The sequence below is a fragment of the Aquarana catesbeiana genome, linkage group LG08 (genome assembly GCF_042186555.1).
Source record: "Aquarana catesbeiana isolate 2022-GZ linkage group LG08, ASM4218655v1, whole genome shotgun sequence".
Classification (NCBI taxonomy): domain Eukaryota; kingdom Metazoa; phylum Chordata; class Amphibia; order Anura; family Ranidae; genus Aquarana; species Aquarana catesbeiana.
Window position 1 is genome coordinate 15,451,172 of NC_133331.1, and position 25,930 is coordinate 15,477,101.

A 25,930-nucleotide genomic window follows, 5' to 3' on the forward strand; every position below is an offset into this window, starting at 1 on the left:
CCTCAACAGTAGATTCCCCCCCCCCAGCAACAATAGACCCCTCCCTCAACAGTAGATCCCCCCCAGCAACAATAGACCCCTCCCTCAACAGTAGATCCCCCCCAGCAACAATAGACACCTCCCTCAACAATAGATCCTCCAGCAGTCAGCATCAATGGACCCTCCAGAACATCCCAGCACCCTTGCTATTACATACATTCACTGCTGGAGGTGCGGGAACTCCTTCCCCTGCAGCTGAAAAAAAGCCCTGTACACAATATAACTTTTTCTGACATAATGCGGTTATGATACGATTTTATAGGAAAAAAATGTTTATCATCTTTGTAACTAAGTGAGAAACTTATGGCTTTTTGCATGCATTTATGAATAAGCAATATGTTTAAAACCAAAAAAGTTATTGTTGTGTCTCAAAAATCCCACTTTTTGATATATTGATGTTGCTAATTTATGGGGACAGATTGATTTGCTGGGGTACAGTCTTGTATGGTTTCGGGGGGGGGGGGGGGTAACCCCACATCATTTAAAAATTTTTTTTTTTGCACAGCATCATTTGAACCATGGAAGAGTGATGGCAGAAAAAAAGACTTGGCCATCGAGTCTGCCTAATTTTTTGTTTTTTTTTGTTTTTTTATGTTTTTGTCTAGATCTAGACTAAAAGTTGAAGGAAAAAAAAACAAAAAATAAATAAACTTAGATATAAGTATAATTAAAGTAATATTAAAGTTTTTTTTTATGACATACATGTCATACCTGCTCTGTGCAGTGGTTTTGCGCAGAGCAGCCCCGATCATCTTTTCCCCCCCGCTAGCGCTCTTGGCCACTCCTCCTGCCCCCAGAGCAAGCAGCATGCAACAGGGGGACACCCAAGTAGGCTCGTCCCGGAGCCGCGGCTCTGTGTGTCCATTCACACACAGAGCCACGACTCGGCGCCGCCCCCTCTCATTATGAGGTGCACCATAACAACTAATGACTGTGGGGCCTCCAACACCCTAGCAACCAGTGATGTAATTGGTTGCTTGCCCACACAGTGTCCTTGGTTGCTAGGTCGCAGGTGGCTGGCAACATCCTAGCAACCTACAAGGAGGGGGGTTGAGGCACGTCCCCGAGCAGGAAGCTGTCACATTTACCAGTAGTAGTAATACTGCCACTGAATGTATGACTACTTCCTGCACCAACTGGGGGTTCACTTCTGCAAGTTAAGCCGCGTACACACGCCCGTCTTTCCGTCGGACCGAAGTCTGACGGTCTTTCCGAGTTCCGACGGACTTCCGCTGAAACGGACTTGCCTACACGCGATCACACCAAAGTCCGTTCGTTTAGAACGTGATGACGTACAACGGGACTAGAAGAGGGAAGTTCAATAGCCAGTAGCCAATACCTGCCCTTGCGTCATTCTTGGTCCATCGGACTAGCATACAAACTAGCCGTTTTCCCATTAGGAACTGATTCCGTCGGAAAGATTTGAAACTTGTTCTATTTCTAGGTCAGTCGGAATTTTCAAAAAAAAAAGGTCCGATGAAGCCCACACATGATTGGAATGGTCCTGTCGGACCTTTTCTGCCGGAGAGTCCGGTCGTGTGTACGGGCATTAGAAAGCAGGTTGTTTCAGCCTACGGTGACCAGCCAGAGTTCATGGTGAACTCTGTGTTATCACCATCTACAACCCATCCCTATCTGTTAAGGGGAAGCAGTAGTTCCATCCAACATGATGTTCATGGTAGTCTTCCATTGTACATCTGTAGCCAGGTCCTACCTGTGACATTCATGCCAGACCCAGGTGTGCCTCCCATTTCTTGGGGTGAAGTCAGACCTCCCAATATTGTGTATCTCTGATGAGAATCGGAGCAGTCTTCGATGTCCGTATGGCCAGGACATGTCATCCGCTGATTTGGACAGACACTCCTCTTCATGGGCACATTCCAGCATGTGAAGGGGACGGTCCTCCAGGTAGGCTGACTCCTGAGCCAGCTGTGCATTCAGTATGAGGTCTGGAGCATCTAAAACAGGACATCAAACCCAGTTACGTCAACCAGTCTGCTGGGATGTGATTAGCTTAGAAACATTGGTATGAAAAACATGGGCACATGTTCACCAAACACTTCCTATTTTTGCACAGATACACTCTAAATCAAGAGCAACTTATACAAACATGACTACAGCTTCATAGTAAAGTATGAGCAATCCCCCGGCCCATGATGGGTTAAGGGTTGGTGTTCAGGACTTACGGTCTGTACAGCTAACACCTGCCGATCGATGACCCCCTCCTCGGGGACAATGAACAACACTATGGTGACGACACTGCTGAATCGACAACTCTGTGCCAGAGCAACGCACGCCACTCATGACGATGTCCTCTGCCCCCTGAGTACCCCGCCAATACCACGTCTCCTGCAGAACAGAAATAATGCGATGCAGTTTGAATTATTTATTGGTAGTCATACAGATTCAGAATATATTATTTCATTAAATAATCAGCTACATGTAAGTAGGGGCTAGTAATGGATAGTAATGGGGCCCAGAGCACAAGTCACTGCACCGTTACTTATTGCTACCAGAAAAACAACCCTCCTGCTCGAGGTTTTGACCCTCCGCCATCTTGTGCCCATCTCCATGCCAGAGGCCTCCTCACGACATTCGCGGCCATTGACATTATATCCAGTCAAAGGGATGTCCACACAGAAAGTTACGATTGCTGCACTTTACTGATATTACTTTAGGATGGAATTCCAGTCGCATCACATAAACATATTAACCGGGGTCACTTGACAGGACTTTGTCAATCTTATATAGCGAACGAACATCTGCGGTCACATGTGAAAGCAGCACACAGTATATTTTAATAAACCATCTTCCCTACTGTTTCTCTTTTTTTCTAGGGTCATCAGGTTAAAATAAAGGAAAGGAAGCTTGACTATAGAAAACGAATGCAGCCACCACACCAAGGACCAGGGGCGTACCTACAGGGGTCACAGGGGGTCGCAATTTTGATCCTGGACAGGAGGAGCGGTGGGGGCAGCTGCAAATTGAGGAAGCGATCTCTCCATTTTCCTCCTGCACCCGCTTAATACCCGCTTCTCCACCTTTGCTCCCGTAGGCATTCAGCCTGGAGGAAAATAGAGAGGTTGTTTCCTCTATATGCAGCCGCCCCCGCCGCTCCTTTTATCCAGCTTCTTTCTGCTGCCCCCCTGTGTGCCCTCAAACTCTACCGGTGCCCTCTTCCCCTCTGCCGCTGCTGCTGCTACTGCGGGGGGTTCTGTCAGGGTGGAGAGTTTGTGATCCGTATCGATCACTGACTCTGTCCATTCATAACTGAGGCATAGCAAACTGTGTTTCCTATGCTTCAGTTTGTGAATGAACAGGAAGCCTCTTTACAGAACCATCCCTGGACATTCAATCTGTGCAGCTCAGGCGGCAGAGATGGAGATTAAGGGCTGTGTCCTCAGTCTCCCTTCTCTGTCTCAAAGGTGAGATGTCAGGGGTTTGTTTAGACCCCTGATATTTCACCAAAGCCTACCAACAGAGCTCCTAAAAAAATTGTAAAAAATAATTTAAAAAATAATATTGTAAGAAAAAAAAAAAAACTTAAAAAAGAATAAAAAAAACAACATAACAAAAATAAAAAACGACTGACACCAGTGACGAAACTACAAAGGTCACACTTGCGACTGGGCCCTGGTGTTCCACCACCGGACTCAGAGGGAAGGGCCCTTCCCTTCATAGTTTCTTGCACCGGGGGCCCTGTTGGCTCTAGTTATGCCACTGCCAAGGACTAGCATTCTACATTACAGGCCATTTTTGGTTTTGGGTTTAGATAAACTTTAATACCTGTATTGCATGATTGGCAAAGCCGAGCCCCAGCTGTCGACAAGCGACCATGGCTTCATTCATGCCCCAGAGCTCTCCGCACATCGCTCCCCACTTCTTCACACCTTTAATGACCATCTGTACTTCCACCTTCCCCTCTTCACTTGACCTTCCTCCGACCAGCCGAATCTGAAACAGAAGAAGGACAAAGCCAGTCTTACAGAGGAGTTCTCGTTTTAGCCAAAAGCTAATTATTCTCTTGTGTGAGCTCTTCTCCTGATCACCGCCAATCATTACCGCATTATTCACGCAATCAGAGAAGGTTGAGGCCGACCGGCTATCACTTTCTGATTAAGTACATTTTCATATACTGTATGCTGTATCGTGTTTCATCATTACAGGCTAAATCTCATCATCATCTGTAGAACTCTGCGCCATTACTTTAATTATCACTGATATATATACATATATATATATATATATATATATTCAAAAGCATTGGGACACCTGCCTTTACACGCACATGAACTTTAATGGCATCCCAGTCTTAATCCATAGGGTTCAATATTGGGTTGGCCCACCCTTTGCAGCTATAACAGCTTCAACTCTTCTGGGAAGGCTGTCCACAAGGTTTAGGAGGGTGTCTATGGGAATGTTTGACCATTCTTCAAGAAGTGCATTTGCGAGGTCTGGCACTGATGTTAGATGAGAAGGCCTGGCTCGCAGTCTGCGCTCTAATTTATTCCAAAGCTGTTCTATCGGGTTGAAGTCAGGACTCTGTGCAGGCCAGTCAAGTTCCTCCACCCCAAACTCGCTCATCCATGTCTTTATGGACCTTGCTTTGTACACTGGTGGGCAGTCATGTTGGAACAGGAAGGGGCCATCCCCCAAACTGTTCCCACAAAGTTAGGAGCATGAAATTGTCCGAAATCTTTTGGTATGCTAAGACCGTAAGAGTTCCCCTCACTGGAACAAAGGTCCATAAAGACATTGATGAGTGAGTTTGGGGTGGAGGAACTTGACTGGCCTGCACAGAGTCCTGACCTCAACACAACAGAACATCTTGAGGATGAATTAGAGCGGAGACTGTAAGCCAGGCCTTCTCATCCAACATCAGTGCCTGACCTCACAAATGCACTTGGGAGAATGGTAAAACATTCCCATAGACACACTCCTAAACCTTGTGGACGGCCTTCCCAGAAGAGTTGAAGCTGTTATAGGTGCAAAGGGTGGGCCAAATGAATTTTGAATCCTACCGACTAAGACTGGGATGCCATTACAGTTCATGTGCGTTTAAAGGCAGGCATCCCAATACTTAGGTCAATATATTGTACATTGCTTGTGACACTAAGCATGGCTATGGACTTAGGGCTGGTTCACACCACAGAGATGCAGACAGCATGTGTGGGGCTGCCTGCTGGCTAAGTGGGTAGCAATTCTGTCTAGCAGCACTGGGGTTGCTGGTTCAATTCCTCAACATGCTAAAGTTGGTGTTGAAGTTTATATGTTCTCCCTGGGTGGGTTTCTCACCACAATCCAAAGACATGCTGGGATTTTATTTGTCTCCTGTCGAAATAGTCTCTAATGTAAGAAAGTTAGTTTTGGACTTTAGATTGGAAGCTCATTGCTGCCAGGGACTGATGTTAATGTTTGTTAGCACTAATCATGCCCAGGGACTTAGACATTTAAAATTGTAGGGTTTACACTGCATGGGTACATATGCTTTGAAAACTGTTGCTTTGTTTATGTGGATGGAAATGGACTTCGATCTTTGGCCTGTAGTTGGAGATTTGATGCACATAGCCAAGGGCTAACACAGTTGCATATACTATTATGTGTTCCTGCTCATCAGGTGCAATCACTTTAGACATACATGAAGAGACCCATTGAAAGATACTGGTGGGCGTGTACTTCTATTGGGCGTGTGTCAGTGTGCTAATAATACAACCTATCTTATATAAAGGGTTGCAGTAGGGGGGTTCGGTTGGCCTGAGAAGGCCAGGTTTTTTGCTGTGATTTGTTGGGGAGAAGGAATGATATTGTGCCTATTGACAAACGCCCAACTAGGGCTGTTTGCTGAAATTCTTGTGCATTTTTTCAATCAAAAGTGGGTTTATGTGGCCATGCTGTCAATGTTGTGTGTATTGTTCTTGTCTGACCATGGAAACATGGTTTGGGAGCATGTGCTGATCTTCTACTCTTTGATCTCATTGCTTACTCATGCACACAAAAATGCAGCTTCCAGCAGAACATAGTCACCTATGTATGTGTGTGTGTGGAATGTGGGGTGGTGGTGGGTGTTATATTTTGAATATGTGCCTTTTTAAATATTATGTTGGAATGCTGTGTAAGAATTATGCCCCGTACACACGGTCGGACTTTGGTCGGACATTCCGACAACAAAATCCTAGGATTTTTTCCGATGGATGTTGGCTCAAACTTGTCTTGCATACACACGGTCACACAAAGTTGTCGGAAAATCCGATCGTTCTAAACGCGGTGACGTAAAACACGTACGTCGGGACTATAAACGGGGCAGTGGCCAATAGCTTTCATCTCTTTATTTATTCTGAGCATGCGTGGCACTTTGTCCGTCGGATTTGTGTACACACGATCGGAGTTTCCGACAACGGATTTTGTTGTCGGAAAATTTTATCTCCTGCTCTCCAACTTTGTGTGTCGGAAAATCCGATGGAAAATGTCCGATGGAGCCCACACACGGTCGGAATTTCCGACAACACGCTCCGATCGGACATTTTCCATCGGAAAATCCGACCGTGTGTACGGGGCATTACTGTTAAGTATGTTTCTATAATCTTGCAGATAAAAATGTGATGTGTTGCCCGTTATACACTGAAAGTAAAGCTGTATCCACTCTAAGGTTTACACAAATTTTAGATTGTACGCTCCTATGAGCAGGGCCCTTAAAACCCAATTTCTAACTGTTTTGCTAAATGTAGCACCATATATCCTGTATACATTTTTTTGAAGCTAGTAAATGAATGTACATAATTTTGTTTCTGCTGCCAAAATAAAAGTACATTATTGAGCTTATTTGTTGTGTTTTTTTCTGTTCTTTCTTCTTTTTAATTAGTTTTGGGGGTGGTGGTTTTGTGGAAGTGCAATATATTTCTTTTATATCGTATAATTGCTATATGTATTTGTGCACCAAAAAAACGAATCTTTTCAGCACACCTGCAAGTAAATGATAAAGGTGGAATCTTTATATATAACAGCTGTGGAGAATTGCAGGTAATTAATTCAGCTGGTGGATAGGCAGTGTTGTATGTGTCAGCCCTTGATCACATTGGTGCGATTAGAAATGTCAAATCGGTGGTAATTGCACCGTTCTAATTGGTGCGTCTTACACAGCCATGGGGTGTGACCATCCGTTGATGCCACACAGAAATGCCTTTTTTCCAAAAATAAAGGGGCGAGTTCTCTGTGTGACGTCAACGTATGGTCACGCCCCATGGCTGTGTAAGAGACGCCAGACAGCGGGGAACAACACAACGGAGGAAGCTGACGGCGAGAAAGAACACAGCAGCTGGAGAATTAGGCAGTGGCAACAGAAGATGGCAGGAGAGACAGCACCAAGAGAAGATGACGGTGAGAGACACGGCTCTGGGGAGAAGACCACAAAGAGCTATTTTACAATAAAAGAGTTGTCAAAAACCGGCTTTTGTTTTTTGTCACATTTCACAGCTTTTTTTTGGTGAATGGGTACCCGGATCTGGGGGCCTGGTACGGTTCAGGAGGAAGGGGTGCTCTCTCGTACCCCCCTCTTTTCCTGCGGCCTGCCAGGTTGCGTGCTCAGATAAGGGTCTCGTATGGATTTTGGGGGGACCCCCACGCCATTTTTTTTCAAATTATGGTGCAGGGTTCCGCTTAATATCCATACCAGACCTGAAGGGCCTGGTAATGGACTGGAGGGGAACTGTCGCTGTTTTTTTTCAATGATTTTTTTCTATATTGCCAGGATCCGACAAAACATTACAGCTGCAATCAGTTTTAAAAGAATTTTTTTTCCTGCGCTACTTTACAGGCATACTAAGGACACCCCCCAGTCACGATATTTAAAGGGTTCAGTATGGGAGGGTAGCACATACTGGGATCACCATAGAAGGAGAACACAAACTGGGATCACCATGGGAGGAGAGCACATACTGGGAGCATTATGGGAGGGGAGCATATACTGGGGTCACTATGGGAGGGGAGCACATACTGGGGTCACCATGGTAGAAGAGCACATACTGGAATCACCATGGCAGAAGAGCACATACTGGTATCACCATGGTAGAAGAGCATATACTGGTATCACTAAGGTAGAAGAGCACATACTGGGATCACTATGGTAGAAGAGCACATACTGGTATCACCATGGTAGAAGAGCACATACTGGTATCACTATGGTAGAAGAGCACATACTGGTATCACAATGGTAGAAGAGCACATACTGGTATCCCTATGGTAGAAGAGCACATACTGATATCACTATGGTAGAAGAGCACATACTGGTATCCCTATGGTAGAAGAACACATACTGATATCACTATGGTAGAAGAGCACATACTGGAATCACCATGGTAGAAGTGCACATACTGGTATCACCATGGTAGAAGAGCACATACTGGTATCACCATAGTAGAAGAGCACATACTGTTATCACCATGGTAGAAGAGCACATACTGGTATCACCATGGTAGAAGAGCACATATTGGAATCACCATGGTAGAAGAGCACATACTGGTATCACCATGGTAGAAGAGCACATACTGGAATCACCCTTGTAGAAGAGCACATACTGGTATCACTATGGTAGAAGAGCACATACTGGTATCACCATGGTAGAAGAGCACATACTGGTATCACCATGGTAGAAGAGCACATACTGGTATCACCATGGTAGAAGAGCACATACTGGAATCACCCTTGTAGAAGAGCACATACTGGTATCACCATGGTAGAAGAGCACATACTGGTATCACTATGGTAGAAGAGCACATACTGGTATCACCATGGTAGAAGAGCACATACTGGTATCACCATGGTAGAAGAGCACATACTGGTATCACCATGGTAGAAGAGCACATACTGGTATCACTATGGTAGAAGAGCACATACTGGTATCACTATGGTAGAAGAGCACATACTGGTATCACTATGGTAGAAGAGCACATACTGGTATCACTATGGTAGAAGAGCACATACTGGTATCACTATGGTAGAAGAGCACATACTGGTATCACTATGGTAGAAGAGCACATACTGGTATCACTATGGTAGAAGAGCACATACTGGTATCACTATGGTAGAAGAACACATACTGGTATCACCCTTGTAGAAGAGCTCATATGGGGATCTATGGGTTAGATCCATTCCTAGACACACATTAATATTAACAATGCTGTGCAGATCTCTAACTAGGAAATGTATTCTTGTTTTTGGCATTCTGCAGAAAAAGTCATTGCTCAGCGTATTTTATGGTCTGTTAAGTTTACAGAAAGATGCGTTCAGCGAACAGCCAATTTATTTAATGTTTTCAATGTATTCGGTTGCTAAATGTCTTTCACTGTCATTCATATCACAAGTTTCTGTGTTTTATATGAAATCTATTTCACAGGACCATTCTGTTTCTGCATAAAATCAAAGTGAAAAATAACAAAGTCGTCTGCAGGAAGAACTGAGACGGTATCCCATATATCATTCTAATGTACATCGTACTGACATTACAGTTCATCAACTGCCACTGAGGATGAAATGAATGGCCCTCGGAGGTGCCTGAACGTCCCTTCATAGGGCAAGTCTGAAATTCCCAAGAGGAAGAGCTGAGGGGGGGGGGGGATCCTGTAGCCAGAGAATATAGAGTCCTCTGCTTCTAAAAATGCCAGTTGTTTGGCTGCCATGCTTATCCAATGGCTTCCATACTTTTCTGAAGCACTGATCTGGTATACGTATGATCAGGTATTTCTGAACTCACTCTGACTTTCTAATCTGAATGCAGTGGCTGAGAAATTTGTAGGCAGGGGTTGGTATCCTTTAAGGGACACTCTGCTCCTGGGTGTGTAATGTGTGCCACCCCTGATCGTAAAATGTGTGCCTCCTTCTATTATAAATGCTTGGGCTGGGTGAGATAGTATCAAAAGGTTGATGGGAAGTGGTAAGCTGCTATGAGCTACCACGTAGGTTGTAGGTTACTGCCCCCTTGCACCAGCTGTCCATAGTTGGCATGGAGTGTGAACTGCACATTCGTAGACTTTTTAAAAATTTTTACAGCAGTAGCTGTCAAGCCAGACATGCAGCTACAGCCTGGTCCTGTTTATGAACCACCGTTCTAGAGCTTGGGTGCAGTAAGGCCCCCCTTTATTCCGGCCCTGCATGGGACATTCCTTAACAAAGATTACAATTAGCTTTGTTCCCTCTAGTGCCCAGCATGGTGATTATGTCATAATGACCTGATTGCAGAGAGAGACCACTACTACTAAATGCAGAGGATTGTGGGATATGTAGTCCGGAGGGCTGGGACTTCTATGGATCTGCTGCTGCAAACTACAAGTTTTAGCTGGCTGGAGAGAGGAGGGATTCTGGGTGAGGAGATAAACAGAACAGTCAGGAGAGGGGCTTGTTCTCTTGGCACCCTGGCCTACAGCTTCAGAGCAGGGACCAGACCGCTCCAATGGCCTGGACAGCGCTGAGTGCTTTCTGTGAGTGAGCCTTATCCCTGGAGGCAGACCCTCAGCTACCCATCTTCCATGGACAGTTTGCTATCTGGTGCCACTTTAATCTACACCAACGCAGACACCGCTGAATCCTCGGGTTGTCGGGTGACCATTCGGGCACCTCTCATCTGACTACAGGTCTTACAAGTGCCTGTTCTGGAGGTCCTCTACCCAAGAGCTTTGATATCTTCAGGAGTGGTGAGCGTAGGGTTGCCACCTCATCCCTTTAAAACCGAACACATATTAATTACACAGGTTCTGTGGCTGATTAAGGTGGCAATTAAATTCACTTGGTGCCTTATCTGCATTAAGTTAGCCTCAGAACCTGTGTAATTAATATGTTTTTGGTTTAAAGGGATGCGGTGGCAACCCTAGGTGAGCGGGCAGAAGCCCACTATTAAAATTATTTTCAGAGACACTGCACGCAGACATCTTTACCCTTTCCTTCCTACACCCAAGGCTTTGCCTGAGAGACACCTTGCTTGTTACATCCACCGTTGTTGGTCGCCATTGCACAGCAATATTTTGGACCCCTTGATAGCTAGCTGAAGACCGGCAGGGGTTCAGACATGTGAGCGGGCGGGTGAATGGCAGAGGTTCAGACATGTGAGAGGGCTGCCACCAGCAGGGGTTCATACATGTGAGCGGGTGTGCGGGAGGGGTTCAGACATGTGAGCAGGCGGGTGAGCGGCAGGGGTTCAGACATGTGAGCAGGCGGGTGAGCGGCAGGGGTTCAGACATGTGAGCAGGTGGGTGAGCGGCAGGGGTTCAGACATGTGAGCAGGCGGGTGAGCGGCAGGGTACAGACATGTGAGCAGGCGGGTGAGCAGCAGGGTTCAGACATGTGAACGGGCAGGTGAGCGGGAGGGGTTCAGACACTTGAGCAGGTGGGTGAGTGGCAGGGGTTCCGACATGTGAGCAGGCGGGTGAGCGGCAGGGTTCAGACATGTGAGCGGGCGGGTGAGCGGGAGGGGTTCAGACACTTGAGCAGGTGGGTGAGTGGCAGGGGTTCCGACATGTGAGCGGGCGGGTGAGCGGGAAGGGTTCAGACATGTGAGCAGGTAGGTGAGTGGCAGGGGTTCAGACATGTGAGTAGGCGGGTGAGCAGCAGGGGTTCAGATATGTGAGCAGGCGGGTGAGCGGCAGGAGTTCAGACTTGTGAGTGGGCGGGTGAATGACAGGGGTTCAGACATGTGAGCGAGAGGCCGCCCACCGGTTATATGTCTAAACCCCTGCCGGCTGCCGCCCGGTCCCGGGTCTGAACCCCCGCCGGCTGCGGCCCGCCTGCCTGTCTGCCCGGCCCCCCGCCAGCACTCGGAGGGAGATGTTAGGCGACCAGGAGCAAGTGTGTGCTCCTGGTCGCCTAATTTATTCTTCACTGTGGAATACCTGAGTGGTGAAGACCTGAATTCATTCATATTAGCAAGGGCACCAGTAGATATTGCGACAACAATCTCTTTGAGTATATCAAGGCTTGTGATATACATACTGCTGGTGAGTTTGAACCCCCAGGGGAGTGTGACACACGTGGTGCGGATTTTGGTGTATGGTGCACGCTTATTCATTAACCACTAGGACCACCATCTGCTTCCTGGACTTTTCACTCACCAACTGTCACCCATTTGTTCCTCATGTTATATGAATGCCGGTCATGATAAGGACTGACAGGAGCGCTGCTATAGTATTGGATGGTGCACTAATTTGTGCTTCTGGACTGGATACTATTAGTATAGGAATGGCTTTAAAATGACAGAGCTCAATTCTTTTAGGACCCGTGGGTGTATGCCATCTGGTCCAGTTACTTTAGAGCAGGCAATTCCCTACAAAATAAACGTGATCCATGCAGCTCTACAGCCACCTGATCACTTTTACAGGCAGCAGAAGGGAGTTACCCCACCCCCACTGCAGCTTGCCACCTTTACCATCCCACCTGCTCACATAGGATACCCCAGACACAATGAGAGAAATGCATGTTGTTGCTCCCCCTCTGTGATGTCAGAGATCAGAAACGCAAGGGTTTTGTCACGTCCGATTTGTTTGTTTACCAGCCGTTACTGACAGCTCTTTGGAAGGCAGAGGAGAGATCTGTATGTAGCAGTTTATGTAGCGGTTTCCCTAGAGTTAAGCTTTAAATAAGTAAAATAAAATCTAAACAATGTTGAGTGATGTCTATATATATATTCCTGGCATTACATGTACATATTGTATAGATACAACATACAGTATCTCACAAAAGTGAGTACACCCCTCACTTTTTTGTAAATATTTTATTCTATGTTTTCATGTGACAACACTGAAGAAATGACACTTGTCTACAATGTAAAGTAGTGAGTGTACAGCTTGTATAACAGTGTAAATTTGCTGTCCCCTCAAAATAACTCAACACACAGCCATTAATGTCTAAACCGCTGGCAACAAAAGTGAGTACACCCCTAAGTGAAAATGTCCAAATTGGGCCCAAAGTGTCAATATTTTGTGTGGCCACCATTATTTTTCAGCACTGCCTTAACCCTCTTGGGCATGGAGGTCACCAGAGCTTCACAGGTTACCACTGGAGTCCTCTTCCACTCCTCCATGATGGCATCACGGAGCTGGTGGATGTTAGAGACCTTGCACTCCTCCACCTTCCATTTGAGGATGCCCCACAGATGATCAATGGGGTTTAGGTCTGGAGACATGTTTGGCCAGTCCATCACCTTTACCCTCAGCTTCTTTAGCAAGGCAGTGGTCGTCTTGGAGGAGTGTTTGGGGTCGTTATCATGTTGGAATACTGCCCTGCGGCCCAGTCTCTGAAGGGAGGGATCATGCTCTGCTTCAGTATGTCACAGTACATGTTGGCATTCATGGTTCCCTCAATGAACTGTAGCTCCCCAGTGCCGGCAGCACTCATGCAGTCCCAGACCATGACACTCCCACCACCATGCTTGACTGTAGACAAGACACACTTGTCTTTGTACTCCTCACCTGGTTGCCGCCACACACGCTTGTCACCATCTGAACCAAATACGTTTATCTTGGTCTCATCAGACCACAGGACATGGTTCCAATAATCCATGTCCTTAGTCTGCTTGTCTTCAGCAAACTGTTTGTGGGCTTTCTGGTGCATCATCTTTAGAAGAGGCTTCCTTCTGGGATGACAGCCATGCAGACCAATTTGATGCAGTGTGAGGCGTATGGTCTGAGCACTGACAGGCTGACCCCCCACCCCTACAACCTCTGCAGCAATGCTGGCAGCACTCATACGTCTATTTCCCAAAGACAACCTCTGAAAATAACGCCGAGCATGTGCACTCAACTTCTTTGGTGGACCATGGCGAGGCCTGTTCTGAGTGGAACCTGTCCTGTTATACCGCTGTATGGTCTTGGCCACCGTGCTGCAGCTCAGTTTAAGGGTCTTGGCAATCTTCTTATAGCCTAGGCCATCTTTATGTAGAGCAAAAATTCTTTTTTTCAGATCCCGAGAGAGTTCTTTGCCATGAGGTGCCATGTTGAACTTCCAGTGACCAGTATGAGAGAGTGAGAGCGATAAAACCAAATTTAACACACCTGCTCCCCATTCACACCTGAGACCTTGTAACACTAACGAGTCACATGACACAGGGGAAGGAAAATGGCTAATTGGGCCCAATTTGGACATTTTCCCTTAGGGGTGTACTCACTTTTGTTACCAGCGGTTTAGACATTATTGGCTGTATGTTGAGTTATTTTGAGGGGACAGCAAATTTACACTGTTATACAAGCTGTACACTCACTACTTTATATTGTAGCAAAGTGTCATTTCTTCAGTGTTGTCACATGAAAAGATATAATTAAATATTTACAAAATGTGAGGGGTGTACTCACTTTTGTGAGATACTATATATATATTGTAGATGATAAGTCGGCACATCTCCTCACCTCGCTGTTGTACCCCATGTCTGGCACATTACATCTGACGCCGACGTCTTCTTCGTGTTGGCACCCCGCTATTCTGGCCTCTTTGAACTTACATTCGGTGATGGACTTCTCACGTCCCGTGCACACAACTTCATTCATGTGGATTGGACCCATCCCTGGAATGGGAAGAAATCAAACCGTGGGTAAAACAAGTGGACATTTGTTAGTCTCCCCACCTAAGTCAGAAGATGGACGTTCCACATGTGTCCTGAGGTTCAGATTCATTGTTTAACCATTGTAACACCCTCCTAGCGTAGGATGCCAGGCAAATTTAATTTTTGGCTTCATTTATAGTCAAGGGAGCAGTGATTGATTGTTTTGGCCTGATCAGGGTTTCCTGTGCTGAGAGTTTGATTGCTACCCCTTGCGTCTGGAAGAAGCTTCCAGAGCATAGGGAGGGAGATTCAAATGATCAGCTGAGACTTTATCAGGCCCCAGCAAATCCCTGGGAAGGTGAATCCAGAAGGTGGCCGAGGAGGTGATAAATTTGCAGATGGCCTGAGCAGATTGTTCTTTCCATAGCAAGGAGGGTTCCAAAGCCTCTGGGGCTTCTGCCCACTGAAGCAGCCTGTGGACTGTGTAGCTGTTCTTTGAGGTCTCAGCTGTGGCAGAGCTGGGAGCCTGAAGCAGCAATCTTTTCAAAGGGGGTTGGCTGCAGGACTTTACCTTATGGGATCTGCTTTGGAGAAGGATTGTCTCCCTCACTGGGCCTTGTCTGGAATGAAGCTAGATGGTGGCAGCTGCCCTGGAGAATTGTGAGTACTGACCCTGAATTGTGATTCCTGGTGACTGTGTTAATTTGGGATAAACGTATTAGAGGTAACTGTGGACTGAGAACAGCTCTCATGGGGTCTCAGGGTACTCACCATACCTCTGTGCCCCCCGAAAAATATATGTATGTGAGCCTAGAGAAGAGTGTACTCTTGTTACTGTGCAGAGCTTGGAGTATCCCATGGCCTAACTCCTCTCCTGTTTAAAGTTCCTTCAAGCAGTAAATAATAAAAAGACATCCCTTAGACAGAGTCATTGGAGCCGGAGTGTCTGGATTGGTGCCTATGGTGGTGGGAAGCCTCTGCACTATAAGGGCTCATTTATACTTGTTTCAACTTTAACAAACAGTGCCATGGTAGTTCATTGAGAACCACAAGCCCACAGTCGCAAAGGATGTCAGAATTCTGTGTATGAATGACGTGGTTGTGTGTGGGGCGGATCCCTGCATGGCTGCCTTGATTTGAAAAACTGACAGTTAATATGGGGAACTTCTCCCCATACTGCTGTCACGGGGGGGAGGGGAGGGGATTGGTCAGTGGCTGCAGCATGGGGAACATGTTAGCTATTCCACCCTAAAAACGGCAGCACCAGATTTTACACTCTCCGGTTTTAGGAAATCAACCTCCAAAGAGTCCAAATAACTAAAACAGACTTGTGTAGACAGATCTTGTAAGGCAGGAAATAAAACAAGTCCCTAAAGCGTTTGTTACCCCAACACTTCATATTCCTGATATGTGGCTGCTGTGCCATGTGCTTGTATGAGAAAGTATCCTGTTCTCTTTGTATTGCTTCCTTTGTGTGATATCCCTGGTGCTCCTGTTAGTCCCCTTGCTTTCCTATTAAAAACTGACCACACTAAGCAGGAGAAGACACCGTGGTCAGTTCTCTAGTTGTGCTGGGAACTCAGCGTGCTCTCCTCCAATGATCAGACTTGTCCTGACACACCTCCCCACTGCACAGTCATCCACTGGCAAGCTCAGTGTGCTGCTGCTTCTCCTCCCCCCAGCTCTTATGCAACTGAGTACAGAGGGAATGTGAGTGATCATTTAAAACAGGGGTCTCCAAACTTTTTAAAGAAAGGGCCAGTTTACTGTCCTTCAGACGTTAGTGGGGCCAGACTGTAAACAATGCCCATGCTGGTGTCTGTTGGGAGGAATTATGCCCCATCGTTGGTGTCAGTGGAAGGAATTATGCACCATCATTGGTGTCAGTGGCAGGAATTATGTCCCATCGTTGGTGTCAGTGGAAGGAATTATGCCTCATCGTTGGTGTCAGGAATTATGCCCCATCGTTGGTGTAAGGAATTATGCCCCATCGTTGGTGTCAGGAATTATGCCCCATCGTTGGTGTCAGGAATTATGCCCCATCGTTGGTGTCAGGAATTATGCCCCATCGTTGGTGTCTGGAATTATGCCCCATCGTTGGTGCCAGTGGCAGGAATTATGCCCCCTCGTTGGTGTCAGGAATTATGCCCCATCGTTGGTGTCAGGAATTATGCCCCATCGTTGGTGTCAGGAATTATTTCCCATCGTTGGTGTCAGGAATTATGCCCCATCGTTGGTGTCAGGAATTATGCCCCATCGTTGGTGTCAGGAATTATGCCCCATCGTTGGTGTCTGGAATTACGCCCCATCGTTGGTGCCAGTGGCAGGAATTATGCCCCCTCGTTAGTGTCAGGAATTATGCCCCATCGTTGGTGTCAGGAATTATGCCCCATCGTTGGTGTCAGGAATTATGCCCCATCGTTGGTGTCAGGAATTATGTCCCATCGTTGGTGTCTGGAATTACGCCCCATCGTTGGTGCCAGTGGCAGGAATTATGCCCCATCGTTGGTGTCAGGAATTATGCCCCATCGTTGGTGTCAGTGGCAGGAATTATGCACCATCGTTGGTGTCAGTGGCAGGAATTATGCCCCATCGTTGGTGTCAGGAATTATGCCCCATCGTTGGTGTCAGGAATTATGCCCCATCGTTGGTGTCAGTGGCAGGAATTATGCCCCATCGTTGGTGTCAGTGGCAGGAATTATGCCCCATCGTTGGTGTCAGTGGCAGGAATTATGCACCATCGTTGGTGTCAGTGGGAGGAATATTGCCTCAGGCTGGGTTCACACCCTCACTGTATCCGTCTCACAGCAGGGGTCCGATGCGTCCTGGTTCACCGGTTCAGGTCCAATTTCAGCCTGAATTTTGGGCTGAATTCGGACCTGAAACAGACCAAAAGACGCACAGATTTTTTGGGCCAAACGCACCGGACCTGCTGCGGAGATATGTGAACCAGCTCCATAGAGAGATGGTCAAAATCTCCTGCTATTGCGAGTTGGATGCGGCAATGGTGTGAACCCAGCCTCAAGGGCCAGATAAAGGCAAGCAAAGGGCCGCAGTTTGGAGACCACTGATTTATAAAAAAGGGGAAAAAAGGTATTTATAATGGTTTTTTTTATTTTTTATATCTATACAAAAATGTTTTGCTTTTTATTTCTATTTTAAACTGAATGGGTTTGTCCTACAAGGTGATCATATACAATCACTTTAATCATGAGATGTTCTCAGTGTGAGGATAAGTATCAACCGGTGCACAATTTTCCGGGACTGACAGCCTAACCAATTGTTTTGGGACTTTGTTGCAAAATAAGCTTTATTCCAGTCACTTTCATGGGATCGGATGACACAAATTAAAGGCGATCCATTCCGTTGAATAATTTGCTGCTATTTCGAATTCACTCCCGTCTCCCGGCTGAAATAAATAGCGGGCCTTTCTTGTAACATGGGGATAATGAGGAAAAATGGCAACCACCAAACAGATAATAAACTCTGTGTTAAGATAAAAGCATCGTGCATGAGAAAGCATTTCCAAGTTGAAAGAAAAAATTAATGGCTGAAATGTGATTTGAGAAAAAAAAAATGTGTATCCGCGGGGATCTCAGAGCCCAGAGAAACAAATATTCATGGTGTTACTCCTCCCTAACATTTACATAGCACAATCTAACAAACGGAGATATTTCTGCATCTCAGCTGCTGCCAAGACTAATAGTTTACCGCTGGCCTAATTACAGGCTCACTAACAAGTATGATGTCGGCGTTGTAATTATATTCTCGTAAAATGTTTATGCTAATTCATAACGTTTTATCGGCCAGATTAATAAACTGTGTTTGGGAGTCTGTTAATACGAGGAATAATTATTATTAAGAAGATATTTTCTTACCTTGTCCCAACTGGGCACCTAAAATGGCTTCTTTGGCAGATCCGTAACCAAGCTCCCGGCAGACCACGCTGGCCGAAACGAGGTTCCACTTGTCGTCACATATCGTTCCCCACTTCCCATTCCTTAACACCTCTACTCTTCCTTCTCCGGCATGGGGGCCAGACCTCAGTCGCACCAGGGGCTCCTGAAAAACACAAAGTTTTTCCAAATACTTTTCTTTCCTTACAGGTATTTATATACACAGGTCAATTATAGAGAATGGCGGGTCTGGCGACCTCTGGGCTCAAAGATCTGCTCTTTCAGAACTGAAGAAAGAATATTTTATAAGGTTCCAGATCCAGAGTTGGTTAAGCTTTCCATTGTGAAGCCTATATGGTAGAATGGAGGAGGTAAAAAGGCCTGTGGGTGGTCCAAAAAAAGCTCACATACTCACTCAGGAAAAACATGCAACCGGGAAAGTTCTGAACATTAGTGTATCGCCCTGAACTGAGGAAATGGCAATTTAAAGACACAAAACACGTTTTTTGGTGAAATAAAGCAATTCATTGTTCATTAAACCTGATGACTCCAACCCACCCTAAAGCATACAACGGGCAACTCTGCCTTTTTGGACCACCAATGGTCCTTTTTGCCTCCTCCTACTTACTGAGTACAGCACCCACCAGAGAACTCACCAGAGGATCCAGGATTGGGACCCCATGGCATTCAGAGAGATCTACTTAATCCTGCACGGAGACAGGGTTTTCTCCACCTGTGTCCACAGAAGGCTGTGTGTCTTTACTCTTATGCCCCGTACACACGAGCGGAATCCATCCAAGATTTTTCCGACGGAATTCCGTTCAAGTTTGGCTTGCATACACAAAAGTTCTCTGAACTTTCGACCGTCAAGAACGCGGTGATGTACAACACTACGTCGAGCCAAGAAAATGAAGTTCAATGCTTCCGAGCATTCGTCGAATTGTTTCCAAGCATGCGTGGTTCTTTGCGCGTCGGAATTGCATACAGACGAACGGAATTTCCGTCCAGAACTTTTTCTGTCGGAAAAATAGAGAGCCAGCTCTCAATCTTTTGCTGGCGGAAATTCAGTCAGAAAAAGTGGGATGGAGCATACACATGGTCGGAATATCCAACCTAAAGCTCCCATCACACTTTTTTGGACGGAAATTCCGACCATGTTTATGCAGCATTAGAGGGAACAGCAACCTCTACAGACCTTGATAGTTTTTTATTTTTCTATCTCAATCTTTTACAGAAAAACTTTATTTGAGTCACTGATTACAAGGGCTCTCCTCCTCTCTTTTATTTTCCAGAGGACATCCTGAGCCTTCCCATGGGTCTCTAAGCCGCCATTGTGGCTGAAATCCTTGGATCCCTGTAGACCATCTGTCAGGGTTCAGATTTGAACCTGTAATCTCTGCTGTATCTGGCTGTAGCGCTTCTCATTGAGCCACCTGAGATGCTGGACAGTACCTTGTCTGATTCCTTTGACAATCATGCCTTTTCTCTTGTTTCTGGTGAACCTTGAACTCTTTGCACCTCCCATGAACTTCCTGATTTAAGCCATGTCTGTTTACTAGATTATTGTGTTCTCTCCAGGCTATATCTTGCATACCTGCAGCTGTCCTTATCTTCGCTACCACTTGTTACCAACCTTTGGCTTGATCCTTGACTACCATTCCACTTGATCCCAACCTGCAACTATTTGTTATTGACCTTTGGTTTGTTCCTAGACTACGCTTCCACTTGATCCCAACCAACAACCACTTGCTACCGGCCTTTGACTTGTTTACTGGCTATGCTTCTGCTCGATCACTACCTGCTATATCTGCTACTGGACATCGGCTTGCTCACCTCCTGGTGGGGTGATCCTGAGGACTGCGACCTGGTACTAACACCTAACATGCAGCAAAATCTATCTCCACCATCAGAAGCTCTTGTCAATACCGGTTATTGCTTTGACCCCGCACCTCGGGTTAGCCCGCATCATCCGCCAGGGTGACCTACTTGTGTACTTATCCTACTGGTCCGTAGGAGCCTCTCTACCGCTATAGCTTTTGGTCTCTGAGCCTGACCCCTGACCATGACACCACCATATCTTTATTCCGTGTATTGTAGAATGACTCCGCTAAAGCAGCTATCTGGCAAGAAAGGTCCTCAAGAGCACCTTGAATGGTTATAGTTACTATAGATATACAGAAAACAAGAGTGCCACATCAAGAGAATGTATTTCATTATAAAGTCCAAAAGCAGCAAGTCAACTCCTTTTGGGGCTACAATATTCCCCCTTCATCAGGGTTTTGAATGCTGGTATGAAAAAAGTTGTGGGCTGCTACGGGTTAAATGGAGGGTAAATCAACTTAGGCTTTGACTGCTTTAATCCTTTGTGTTCTAAAGATTGCATGAGGTGTCTGGTAGTCATATGTGGAAAAATATGGTAATAGAGGCCTGGGGTGTTCCCCTTTTCTGAATAAATTAGATATAGTGTACATGTATATATATATAGATAGATAGATATATAGATATAGTGGTCATATCCTCCAATACTACCAGAGAAAGGTCACTTTTGGCTAAATAAACAAAGATTAAGGGTGTCAATAAGAGAACATTCCATCAGGCATCTGTACAGTGGCCAGTTCTTTAGGCCAAATAGTTTATTCAGGTTGCATAGAATAGACTAAATGAAAAAAAAAAAAAAACATTCAATAGAATAGAATTAATAAATACACTTATTAATAATATAAAAAAAATAAAGAAATAGTATTACCATAAAAAAAGAGATCATAGAATAAAAGAATACAAGGACTAAAAATAAAATAGACAAATTAATCATAAGAAATAACAGATAATAACAAAAACAAATAGAAATAAAAAATAGAATAATTTTGTAAAATAAATAATATCATTGAATTAAAAATGTGAAAATGAAGTAGAAAATTAAAGAAGCAGGAAGAAAGTAGCCAGGAGATTGGAGTGGAGAGTTGAGGACTGGGGGATGTTGTTGCAAACTTTCCTGAGGGGGGAGGGGGGAGGGGGGGTTGGTGCCACCAGAACAGGAAGGGTCATATCAGAGATGCAGTAGAGTGTGATCAAACCCATCAAGTTGAAGATATTGTACCCAAGGAGACCATTTTTGGGATTTTTTTTTATGGGTATCATTAAGGACAACTACGAGCTTCTCATTAATTCTGACCCCTGTAATTTATTGTTTAACTTCCCCAGAATTTCGAGTGGGTTGCTGCCAGGATTTATCAAGTGTCCCTCTCATGACCAGAATCCTTTCATCCTAAGATGTGTGTCACCAGTTTGCTGTGTGTGCATAGGCAGGTGCAGTTAGCTTTCCCGCCTGTAGGTTGCTTAGTGCCAATGTTGAGGAGGAAGGGGGGCCTCATAAAATTATTGGTCCCTTTAGATATTCCGTTCTTTGCCTTGAGAGAGGAAAGTAGTCTAACTGGACACAGAACTCTTTAGAGGTTTTGATGGCCATCTTGGGTGAGGGAACCTTTTAAACAAGGGGACCCACTTCATTTTGGCACACTTCTGGTGGGTGAATGGTCAGGGACAGGAACTTGCTTTTGAGGGAGAGGTTCCAGGTGAGAAGGGATAGCTCAGGGCAGGCTCCTTCTTCACCACATATATTCCAGCAAGGCACACCACTTCACTAACTGATGCCATTCTTCGGTAGCGCATTGGATATATACTGAGACTGTATTTCCTCTGTTATGCTGTGTATCAGTGCAAAGAACAGTTTGTTACTTCCACCAAGTTTATTCCAGATTCATATAAAGGATATTTGTATGCAATGCACAAGAGTGATTCCTCCCAAACAAGGTACCTCATATTATAGGCCCCGCCAACATGTGTGTTGTGTATATTTCAAGGAAAGGATCTAAGCAGCCAACTACTGAGCTGATTAACTAGTGCAACTCCATTAACCAGTCCAACTCCATTAACCAATACAAACCCATCACATTTTAACGCCAGCACTTGAACCCCTAATAAATGGAGAATGTTGACTTCTCTGATGCGGGTGTACATCGGCCATAGTTGTACTGTGTAAAGACATGACAGTTATAGGTTTTCATTCCGTTCTTACTTACCATAGTCCTAAATGCTTTTTTGAAGTTATTTCCATTTCCATTGGCAGAGGTAGGTGGAGCAACGCATTTCGCTATGGCGTGCATCCCATTACTGCACGGATGTTTGGGGGTCTTGGGGGAAATCTGCACGTTGCAGTTAGCCAGATGGGGTTCAGTTCCCGAGCAGCTGACTTTGTGGATCCAGAACATTTTTTTCTGACTCAGCATTTTTAACCTACACGACAGATCACACATCCATCACCGTTATATTCCAACCAATAAATGATAACTAACAATGAGCTGGAATCTTGTTCATGAAAAACATAGAAACTAAAAGACAGGAAATTTGCAGAGGAAAGTCAAGTTGGGGTTTATACTTTCTCCTTCTAACCGGCATTCAAATATAAAACATAGAGTGCAGGATGGACAAAAACTTCTCTACATTCCACTAACCACCAGACCATGGATGTACAATGCAGCGTGATCCCTCTTCATGTATAATTAATTTTGGTTACATTTAACTTTTGAAAATACCATAAAAATACATTTTCCACTTACCTGGATTTTGGAACTTTCATTTTCATATTCCAAAGTTTCCTATAATAATAAAAATGAAAAAACGTGTTAATGGGCAGACGTATAATATAAGAACCAAGTGGGAATATTTAATGAGAACCAATAACCCAGAGCAGAGGCGGACATGCTTCCTGGACTGCACAGTACCACTTTAAATGGTGTGGATCTGTCCTCTAATCCTTCTGGAAGGGAGTGGTTAACACTAGGGATGCACCAATACCACTTTTTAACCAACAAGTACGAGTACAGATACTTTTTATTAAGTACCGTATATACTCGAGTATAAGCAGAGTTTTTTAGCCCATTTTTTAGGCTGGAACCCCCCCCCGGCTTATACTCGAGTGAGCCGTACAGCAGCCGTACCTTTGATTACTAAAACAGCGGGTGCCTCCCGCTGTGTTATGCAGTCTGTTCGGCCGTCCATTGTAACAAAGCCCCGCCTTCTTCTCGTCCGTGATAGAGGAACACTGATACATGCTGGGAAACTGTACCAGTGTTCCGTTTACCACGGACGAGGAGGAGGCGGGGCTTTGTTACAATGGACGGCTGAACAGACTGCATAACACAGCGGGAGACACCCGCTGTTTTAGTAACCAAAGGTACGGCTGCAAATGGGCACAATGAGGCTGCAAATGGGCACAGTGAGGCTGCAGATGGGCATTGTTTACCCAGTAGCTGCTGCATTTTCCCACCCTAGGCTTATACTTGAGTCAATAAGTTTTCCCAGTTTTTTGTGCTAAAATTAGGTGCCTTGGCTTATATTCGGGTCGGCCTATACTCAAGTAAATATGGTATTCGCCGATACCAATTACCAATACCTATTTTCGCCATTTAGGGAGATCGAGATAAGGAGGAGGAGGAGGAGGAACAGGGAGGGGGGTCTCCATGAAATCCAAAGCAGATAGACAGAATTTATTGTTAAAAAAACATCATCATGGTCAGATAATTGTGCATGGTATCAATAAGTGCTTGGAGCAAATTAAGGTGGAGATGTGCTGGAGCGTTCAATAACTCACATAGATGGTAAGGTGCACTTCACTTCTAGATCGAATTGATGGATGGCTCAGGCCTTAGATCTCCTGAGGGGTCTTGACAAGGGACGGAGCCGGTGACAGCCGGAGAGACCTAAAGGAGACACACTCGCGGGCCGGAGGAGACCCGCACAGACTCAAAGGGGACGTCAGATGCCAGCGGAAGTGCTCAACAAAAGATACACACAGTGAGGGCAACGGAAAATTGGAGACCATGCAGCCAGAAAAAAGCAGTCAGACATGGGATAACTAAAATCCAAACTGGGAGGATGCCGACTCTGTCGGGGAATACATGAACATGTGACCTGAAGAAGAGGTTAAAACCCCAAAACATGTAGTCCTGGCATCCTCCCAGTTTGTATTTTAGTTATCATGTGTCTAAAAGGTTTTCTCTGGCTGCATGGTCTCCAGCTTTCCAGTGCCCTCACTGGGTCTATCTTTTGCGGAGCACTTTGTCCCCTTTGAGTCTGTGCGGGTCTCCTCCAGCCCGTGAGTGTGTCTCCTTCGGGGTCTCCCTGGCTGTGACCGGTGTTCTGCCGAGAAAGTTCCCCTCGGTGGATAAGGACCCCCCTCTACTGCGCAGGTGCAGCGCTTGCGCAGTAGGAACCGGCGGAAATAGCCGAAGCCAAATAGAATAGAAATCAGCTGTACACGGCGCCTGTAAGAGGGCCCCTCGCGGGCTCGCTTCGCTCGACACGCTTCGGGCACGGTTATTCTCCCTCTAGGTCCACTTGGATGGTGGGGCTTGAACCTGGACTCAGGGCGCAGGCGCCGTGTACAGCTGATTGAAGTTTTTCAGCTTCGGCTATTTTCGGCGGCTCCTAGTCATTCGTACTGCGCAAGCGCTGCGCCTGCGCAGTACAGGGGGGTCCTTATCCGCCGGGGGAACTTTCTCGGCAAGACACCGGCTCTGTCCCTTGTCAAGACCCCTCAGGAGATCCAGGGGCTGAGCCATCCATCCATTCGCCCTGGCAGTGAAGTGCACCTTACCATCTATGTGAGTTATGGAACGCTCCAGCACATCTCCACCTTTATTTGCTCTAAACACATATTGTTACCATGCACACAGTTATCTGACTGTGATGATGATTTTTTTCCCCTCCAAACACACCGATGGCTAGCGGCAGCTGCCCCTAGTTTTTTTTTTACATTCAGATGAATAAGTCATCAGTTGTTAAGGACGCTGCGACCCAGCTCCTTAACAACCGATAACTGCTGCATTCTTTTGTGTATATTTCAGTTGTCAGCGGTCATTATAGCATTCTATTCACAGATTTCTAACATCCACGTCCGACCGCAACAGCATAATGAAGGCTCTGATCATTTTACACTTCCTAAAACTACAAGACAACTTTCATGACACATTCTTGTTTTTTCCATAGAGCGTTTAAATAAAAACAAAAATGTATTTATGCCGTCATCTTTCTGACCTCCCTTCCGATACTGTGAATATTGTAGACGTGGAACCTTTCTGGCCTCCCTTCAGACATAGTATATATATTGTAGACTTGTACTCTTCTGGCCTCCCTTCAAACACGGAGTATATTGCTAATTTGTACTCTTCTGGCCTCCCTTCAGACATGGTATATTATTATTATTATACACAATTTATATAGTGCCAACAGTTTACACAGCTCTTTACAATGTAGACGGGGGGACAGCACAATTACAGTACAGTTCAATACAGAAGGGACAGGAGGGCCCGGCTCGTAGAGCTTACATTCTAAAGGGAGGGGGTGGTGGTACAAAAGGTAATAGATGCGGGGAATGATTTGATAGGGGTGACTCGGGGACAGTTGTTAGGTGGGTGTGGGA

General features: G+C 45.6%; 1 protein-coding gene across 1 annotated transcript in view; it reads right to left on the minus strand.

The window, feature by feature from the left end:
* Nucleotides 1-25,930, minus strand: part of LOXL4 (lysyl oxidase like 4) — a 158,317-nt gene that overhangs the window by 26,230 nt on the left and 106,157 nt on the right. Inside the window, exons 6-12 of the mRNA XM_073595544.1 lie at nt 23,067-23,105; nt 22,530-22,743; nt 18,433-18,616; nt 14,421-14,575; nt 3,826-3,993; nt 2,226-2,388; nt 1,754-1,997 (exon numbers count right to left, since the gene is read on the minus strand). Of these exons, the coding sequence (XP_073451645.1) occupies nt 1,754-1,997; nt 2,226-2,388; nt 3,826-3,993; nt 14,421-14,575; nt 18,433-18,616; nt 22,530-22,743; nt 23,067-23,105 (1,167 nt within the window). The remainder of the gene's footprint in view (nt 1-1,753; nt 1,998-2,225; nt 2,389-3,825; nt 3,994-14,420; nt 14,576-18,432; nt 18,617-22,529; nt 22,744-23,066; nt 23,106-25,930) is intronic.